This window comes from Vigna angularis, chromosome 1, assembly GCF_016808095.1.
Source record: "Vigna angularis cultivar LongXiaoDou No.4 chromosome 1, ASM1680809v1, whole genome shotgun sequence".
Classification (NCBI taxonomy): Eukaryota; Viridiplantae; Streptophyta; class Magnoliopsida; order Fabales; family Fabaceae; genus Vigna; species Vigna angularis.
Window position 1 is genome coordinate 23,259,696 of NC_068970.1, and position 8,070 is coordinate 23,267,765.

Consider the following 8,070-nt stretch of genomic DNA (forward strand, 5'->3'; position numbering starts at 1 on the left):
TTTTATGTGATTGCTTTTTTAAATTTTAATTTTCTTTTATTTGATAGTTTTTTAAAATCAATGTTTAATTAGAAATATCCCTACAAAATAAATAAAATTTATTTTATAATAAAATTATAAAAATATTTATGTTATAATCATTAAAAAATGTGAACACGTGTAGTGCATGTATTCTTATTAGTTATTATAATAATAATTAAGAATAATATTTATGTCTGAAAATATTAATAAATAGAGTAAATAATATTTATTTCCAACAAATTTTACCTCTTTCGTTTCTTTCTTTCTTTTTTTTCTTCAATTCTATTTTTTTAACACAGATTATTAGTGATAGTTTTTTACGTTAAATGATTGATCTCTTTCCTAAACGTTTTAATCCAAAAATAATTAATTCCAAAAGACATTATTAATTGTGACTCATAAAACCAAATAAATAATACTGGATTTAATGTAAAACTTCCAACATAGAAAATATATTGTAAATTTAATATATGTATAAATATATATTGGATATTTATTTATGACAGATGAAAATGGTGTTCGTTATGAAAATAAATTTAATTTTGATGTTATTATAAGAAAATTATTAAATAATAATTAATTTTTAAAATATAAAATAATTAATTAGTATTGTGACTAATTTAAATATTAATTTATTATTAAAAGTTATTAATATTTAAAACTGTTTTTGTTATAAAAAATCCATAATTTAATTCTGAATTAGATGGAAAAATCATAATTTAAAGACATTTACTGTTATTTGTAATACCCATAAAAATGTTAATTTTTTTATTTATGTAGATGGGAGTTTATTTCGTAAAAATTGATTTCTTTTATTTTTCTTAGGAGGTACTGTGAATTGTTTTAAGAAGTTTAAAGTGTGAAACTTGAAAGATTGGATTTTTACTATTGCATGCTTGTTTTCCACACGTGTCAACTTATAGATGTGCAGTGCCTATACTGTGCTATGCGCAGCAGCGTGCTGGTCTACACATCCATCCATCACATTATTTTTTTTTCTCTTTCTCTTTCTCTTTCTTTCTCCCAACAACAAAAATAAACTCATATATTCTTCCGGTGAGATCCACAACCTCAACACACACATTGTCGTTTGCCATTAAATGTTGTCCTTTTAATTGCTCCTATGTATGCATGAACCTGCCAACATTTATACAAACACCACTCTCATTATTAACTTTCTCTTCTCTTTTCTCATAACTCTATTTCCTTCCTTTTCCATCTTCAACACTACCAGATGTCAGGTATGCAAATGCAACTCAACTCAACTTCAATTTTATACCTTTTTTTATATTTTTTATTTCGTAAGTTACGATTTTTTTATGTGGGTTGTTGTTGTTGAAAGGGGTGGAAGAAGGGGGTGGTGTTGAAGCTGAGAATTGGGAAGAAGAGAGAAGAAGGTCCAGAATTGGAAGCTTGAAGAAGAAAGCCATAAACGCGTCTTCAAGATTCACGCACTCGCTTAAGAAACGAGGGAAGAGGAAGATAGACTTCAGGGTTCCCATTGAGGACGTGAGAGACGCTAAAGAGGAATCTGCGGTGCAGGAATTGCGTCAGAGACTGCTGCAGAAGGGATTCATGCCTCCCACCCATGATGATTATCATGCATTGTTAAGGTCTTTTTTCTTTTCTTTTCTTTTTGATTCTTTTTGATTACTTTCTCTCACTTCTTCTGAATGGGCATTTTGGTCGGTGGTAGGTTTCTTAAAGCAAGAGACTTTAACATTGAGAAGACAATGCAGATGTGGGAAGAAATGCTAATTTGGAGAAAAGAATTTGGAACTGACGCCATCCTCCAGGTAATTTATTAAGGGTTTGACTATTATTCTAGATAAGGAATTTTAATACAGTACTTAAAATCAATAAATGATTTATAGTTCAACGTTCAGGGTTGGTAGGAAGTTGTTTCAACCTTCAACATAGTTCATGGTTTAGACTTTTGTGCTAGTGTAAATATTATATTTAGAAGAAAAAGTTGTGTTTTACAAAAAATATTTAAAACAAACCTATTTGGGTGGACCAACCTCAGTTCGTTCTTTCTATTTTTTATCTTATGATTTCTTGGTAAGGACTATGATTAGCGAAGTGGGATTCATGAATCAGCGACTTTGAGAAGATTAATGTGGAGATTAATTGTGCGGCGGATTGTTCGGTGGTTTTGTTTTTTTCGCTTGTGGGTGTCGGTTAACTATTTATTGGCTACCAGTTATGTATAGGTCCACACTTCTATTGTCAGAATCAACCATTAATAGTTATTTCACTCTAAAATTGAAGAAATAATTAGGTTTCTCTGCATTTTCTGAAATAGCTTTAATAAAAATTTTGACACAGGTAAAAATATTGGTAGATATTTATGATATTAATTTTGATTACTCAAATTATAGCCTGTTCACATTACAGACTGGCACATTATCCAATGAGTTTGACTTCTCAGGTTTGGATAATGCAAGGAGATTTAAGTTGTATCTTTAAATAAAATTAGTTTTAATTTTTCTTAAAGCAGATTCGTACAATTGTGTGGTGTTTGTATATTTCAGAACAAGCATGTGTTCTGTATCAGGATAATATAGTATTGAAATATGCTTAGTTGGTTGAGTCTAATGGTGTTCTGAAATTTGAAGGATTTTGAATTTGAAGAGTTGGAAGAAGTGTTGCAGCATTACCCTCAGGGGTATCATGGAGTTGATAAGGAAGGTAGACCAGTTTACATTGAAAGGCTTGGGAAAGCTCATCCAAGTAGGTTGATGCGTATCACCACAATAGATAGATATTTGAAATATCATGTCCAAGAGTTCGAGAAGGCTCTGCAAGAAAAATTTCCAGCATGTTCCATTGCAGCCAAAAGAAGGATTTCATCAACCACAACAATATTGGATGTACAGGGCTTGGTAAGTTGTATTGTGTCACTCAAGTTTTTCTCAAATTATGTGCCTCATCAATGAAACATGGTTAAGGTGTTTGTATGCCTTATAGTTTGTTGTACTTAATCAGGAATTCTCAATTTCAGTATCTTCCTCGTTTTCAGTACATTTTTCAATTTTTAACTTGATGATGTTTGTAATACAGGGAATAAAAAATTTCTCTCCTACTGCTGCAAGTCTATTAGCTGCCATAACAAAAATAGATAACAGTTACTATCCTGAGGTTTTCATCCTTCCCTTTCCCAAAGCAATTTGTTTTCCACTCATCTTCCTGTGTGCATTAAAATCATCAACATTCATTGCAGACATTACACCGAATGTATATCATCAATGCTGGTCTGGGCTTTAAGAGGATGCTTTGGCCTGCTGCACAGAAGTTTCTTGATGCGAAAACCATTGCAAAGATACAGGTGAAGGGTATAGCTTTTAGCTGGTGACATTTCATATTCTTCATGAAATCATACTGATATTATATGTTCCAACCTAAATTTGCAGGTTCTTGAACCTAAGTCTACATGTAAATTACTGGATATCATTGACTCTAGGTATGAACTTCTCATACTGCCTTATAATATTTAATCAAATTGTTGTCTAATAATCTATGGTTTGTAAATATGTACACAGCCAGTTGCCAGAATTTTTAGGTGGGTCGTGTACATGTCCTGGAGAAGGTGGATGTCTTAGATCTAGTAAAGGGCCATGGAATGATGCTGATATCATGAAGGTAATGCTGCTTTGCTATCTCTTGTTTTTCTGTATTTTATGGGACTAGCATTTGGACGCTAATTTAGGTGTTCTGATTTTAGGTGGTTCATAATGTGGAGGGAACGTTTGTGAGAGAAAACACCCAAATGTCCAATGAACATCAGAATTCAGACTCTTTCTGGATACGCTCCCAGAAGGCAAGTCTCAATCTTCCTGACTTGGATGGTTAGGATTCCACATATAGTTCCTGTATGTATTATTTACAGCTAAAATTATAAGTTTTTGACTTCCTTTTCTCACTTCCAGGGACAGTGCAGCGATACATCAACAGCAGATTCCGGGTCAGATCTTGATGATTCTTTTTCCTCCATCAGTCAAAGCAGATTCACTTTTCCTCGTTTAGCCCCAGTTCATGAAGAAGTTAGTTCTCTAACCTAGTCTAATTCATTTTTCTAACCCTTGTTCTTGAGCCTTTATTCATTCAGAACACTATCTCGTCTGTAGGTTAGAGTAGCAGATAACTTCCACAGTTGTTGTGATGATAGTAGAGCTTCTGCTTCTGAGAAAGTGCTCGAAAGTGATGAATTTCACATTACTCGGGACCCATCACTGCAAAATGATGATACAGCGAATATTGCTTGTATAGAAAATGCAGAAAATGCAGGTATTTTAGTGTGATATTATTGGAGCATTTGTTTATTTTTATATATATTATGTGGAAACCAAGTTAGAAACATTTGTGCATGTCTATTTCACTAGTAAGTATATATCAGTGTTTTCCTTAACTGGTTTACCCAAAGTTCATACTTTTTACAGGTACTTCAGTCAGAAGTTGGTTCAGCTTTGTTAAGGAAAAAGTGGAGCAAACAAATATCTTAAATATGTCGAGGGTGCTTGTGTATTTTTTGGAAAGATTGGTGATGTTCTTCCGCAGTTTAAGATTAGAATTTTGGAGAACACAGAACAATATTTACCCATCTGTTGCCACGGAGCATGAAAACAAAAACCTTACAGCAGCTGGTGAAACACTTTCTGAACAGAATCTTATTCTTCAATGTACTCAACGTCTTGAGATATTGGAAAAAACATTTGGGGAACTTAGCCACAAGCCTGCTGGCATACCTTTGGAGAAGGAGCAAATGCTTATGAGTTCCTTGGATAGAATTAAATGTGTTGAGTTTGACCTTGAAAAGACTAAGAGGGTATTTCTTCATGCTTTCATCAGTTTTCTGTTAACTGTTCTGATTTATAGTATTTATAATTTGTGCCATTAATGCAGGTGCTTCATGCTACAGTGATGAAGCAGTTTGAGATTGCAGAGCTGGTGGAGAATTTGAGAGCATCAAACAGTCAAGTAAATTGCTTTTCGGTAATATTTTACATTCCAACGTTTTATATGTTCCGATATTTTATAACAACTTTTCAGACAAATGATTTGATTATGTTGTTTTTAATGATAGGTCCATATAAGAAAAACACAATGATGCTGTTAACTGAATATTACGAAGCTTCTGGAAAAAATTGTTCATCTCAAATCATCAAGCAATTTTGAGGCATCAGCATCAATAAACTTTGTAATTAGATTTAAGATTAATGGGTAGTGGTTTCAAGACTTTTCTGTTCTAGTCTTTATCAAGACATCTACATCATTAGATAGAGAGTAAGCATGAACAGAATTTTGTTGGTGATTTGGTATTTCCTGCCAAAATTTTCCTTTCAAATCTGTTCTATTTATATATAAAAGAATCATTAAAATTTATTTGATACCATTTATCATTTACTAATTTTATATTTGCAATTTTTGTACCCAACTAAGCCCATTCCCCAAAATATAAGTAAATTTTGAATATTTAATTGGGTGTTAAATCCTCGGTTGTTTGGATGTTAAAGATATATTGGACATAACATCTTCATGTGGGAGAAACAACAAAATAGTAAATATTTTCATTATTCATTAATAGATAATATTAATGAAATAAAAAATTTCAATTACTGATTATTAATTACTATTAATAGTAATAATAACTATTATTGTTCATGAAAATGTGATATTATAATAATTAATCATTGTTAATGTTAATAACTTAAAGGTTATGTGAATATAAATTATTAAGTTTAAACTTAGAAAATATAAAATATTAATAATATTTTAATATAAATAAATATTAAATGTTGTTCTTAAAATTTGATTTGATTAAAAATTGTTTTTATTAGCAATGATTTTTATAAAACAGATAAGTGATAATAACTATAATGAATTGTTGACTTAAAATATTTTAGTAACTTTATCTTTTTTTATAAAATTTTTTGTATAAATTCTTATTAATAAAATAGTTTTACAATTGTTAAAAGAAGTAAATATAATAATTCATTATTCTAAGAATACAAAGAAAACTAAAAGAGCTTTTCATTAATAATTAAAATATATATGTAAGGTAAATAAAGTTAAAAAACAATAATAAAATATAAACACAAATCGAAACACACAAAGAAAGTGAAATGATAACCATGAAATAAAAAATCTTGAATGACTTTTCTTACAAAAGATTTTTTATCTCATTCATCGTATTAGCAAGAATAGTTTAAGTCATAAATTTTCACTCCACTCATTCATATGAATACAGTTTAACAATCTCATTATTTTTATACATTTTTCTTAATCATATTGCTAAAATAACAACATCATTATCATTAACTTTTTTGGTTAAGTTATTTGTGAATAATGTATTTTCATAGTTGAATGTATTCTACAAAGTTTTTTTTACTGAGCTTTTACTATCTAGTATTTGTCTTTCAAACTTATTTTGTCTTCTACCGAATGGTGGGGTGTGGACAGAAGATTATCCGACACTCAAGTTAGTACTTTAGATTAGATATTTTAATCAAAGTTGGATTAATGCAAAAGTGTTAAGTCAAATGTGATTAAAATAGTATTTATAAAAGTGTTTTGCTGATCACGGACCCTCACTTGAATGGGTCTCAATTATGGAGCCATTGACCCATAAGTCTAATGGTCAGGTTACTTGTGACAACCTACGATCATTTTGGCTAAGTTACACGTATATGAATGTCTTCGGTAAGCAGGAATAAATATTGGCAGACGAAACCCTACTCTAGTGAGGAGCCCACTTATCAAAGGATGACATATATCTTTCGGTTTGGGAAACATAGTACTTGGTAATCGGCCATCAATACCCGCTACGTAACATTGAACTCACTTCTTCAAAGGTATAGTCATCAGTATCTGGTAGATAGCTCATCTGTTACGAAGTACTTGATTGTTATGGTGTGAGTTTTAATGATTATGAGGGACATGGTACCAGGTATCTGGTAATCGGTACTCGGTAGGCGATATCTTATTGATGTTTAGTTAGTTAATCATTTTAATTGTATTTGATAAAGTTGAAAGATCTTCTACCACATGCAATACAAATAAATTTGCAATTATAAACTAGAATGGGACGTAAATATTATCTTTTGTGACTTCTTTCTATTCTTCGTAATTTGTGTTTTCTTATGTCACCTTTTGGAATAATTTCGATAAGATGTAAATTACATTTTTGTCATTCTAACCATTAGAAACCTTGAATATGATTGTACCCTTTATACTTATTGTGGTGGAAGTGTTATAGTTTATATAATATGATAATGTGAATGTTTTGGTATAATAACTAATTAATAATTTGTATATAAATAAAATGATACCACTTATTTTGTTTACTAGTGTAATCTTATTTCTACTAAATGCTTTAATCAAAATAATTTGAATTAAATGTAGGAAAAAAAATTCAAATTGTCAAATGTAATTCATATTACTTTAATTTTATTTAAATAAATTTATCTCAAATTTAAATATGTATTTTTAGATTTTAAATCAAAGTTCACCAAACTTGACCTAAATTCAAGTTGAATCAAGTTTGTCCTAATCCAGGTTTGAGTTAAATTAAATCAAGTCTAGCTTGAGTTGAGTTAACTTGGGTTTAGATCAAGCCAATTTAGTTTATACTCAGGTCGAATCAAGTTGGGGCAAGTCCACATTAAGTAGAGTTAGGATAGGTAGTTCATCCGATTTAAGGTCAACCTATGTTTAATCGAGTTAGGCTATAGCTAGCTTATGCTTCGCCCCTTCAACATCAGACCAGGCCTCATCAAATCAAGTCTGGGTTAAACTAGATCCAAGTTGAACCCAATCAACATAAGCCTAGAGTCCAAGATCTAAGTTAAGGCAAATTAGTCTCTACCTCGACCAAGCTGAGTTGGTTTGGCTTTATATCAACCCGAGTCGATTTGGTCCTATATCAAGCCTTGTTACCTTGACCCTTGGTCGAGCCAAGTTGACTCTGTCCTTGGTCAACTCGAGAGTTGACTTGAGCTTGGTCTAGCTATGTTTGCTTAAGGCCTAGTAAAATCGAGTAAGCTTAACACC

At 31.0% G+C, this 8,070-nt stretch overlaps 1 protein-coding gene across 2 annotated transcripts; it reads left to right on the forward strand.

Annotated features, from left to right (window-relative positions):
• The first annotated feature begins 1,001 nt into the window (after positions 1–1,001).
• Positions 1,002–5,408, forward strand: LOC108331422 (phosphatidylinositol/phosphatidylcholine transfer protein SFH13). Of its 2 annotated transcripts, none has more exons than XM_052872041.1 (14): positions 1,002–1,262; positions 1,364–1,634; positions 1,718–1,817; positions 2,640–2,906; positions 3,085–3,162; positions 3,245–3,349; positions 3,435–3,484; positions 3,564–3,663; positions 3,746–3,841; positions 3,951–4,064; positions 4,149–4,308; positions 4,461–4,846; positions 4,924–5,013; positions 5,105–5,408. In XM_052872041.1, the coding sequence occupies exons 1-14, from the start codon at positions 1,256–1,258 to the stop codon at positions 5,126–5,128; spliced, it is 1,848 nt and encodes a 615-aa protein (XP_052728001.1). In that variant the 5' UTR covers positions 1,002–1,255; the 3' UTR covers positions 5,129–5,408. The 2 variants fall into 2 exon arrangements, with proteins under 2 accessions (XP_052728001.1, XP_052728002.1); XM_052872042.1 differs by having other exon boundaries at positions 4,924–4,998.
• The last annotated feature ends 2,662 nt before the right edge of the window (positions 5,409–8,070 follow it).

What these genes read in the sequence shown, in the direction of transcription:
- LOC108331422 (XM_052872041.1), top strand. An exon ending in ATAACAGTTACTATCCTGAG is followed by an intron (nt 3,163 to 3,244) that starts GTTTTCATCCTT and finishes CATTCATTGCAG; the next exon opens with ACATTACACCGAATGTATAT. An exon ending in AAACCATTGCAAAGATACAG is followed by an intron (nt 3,350 to 3,434) that starts GTGAAGGGTATA and finishes CTAAATTTGCAG; the next exon opens with GTTCTTGAACCTAAGTCTAC.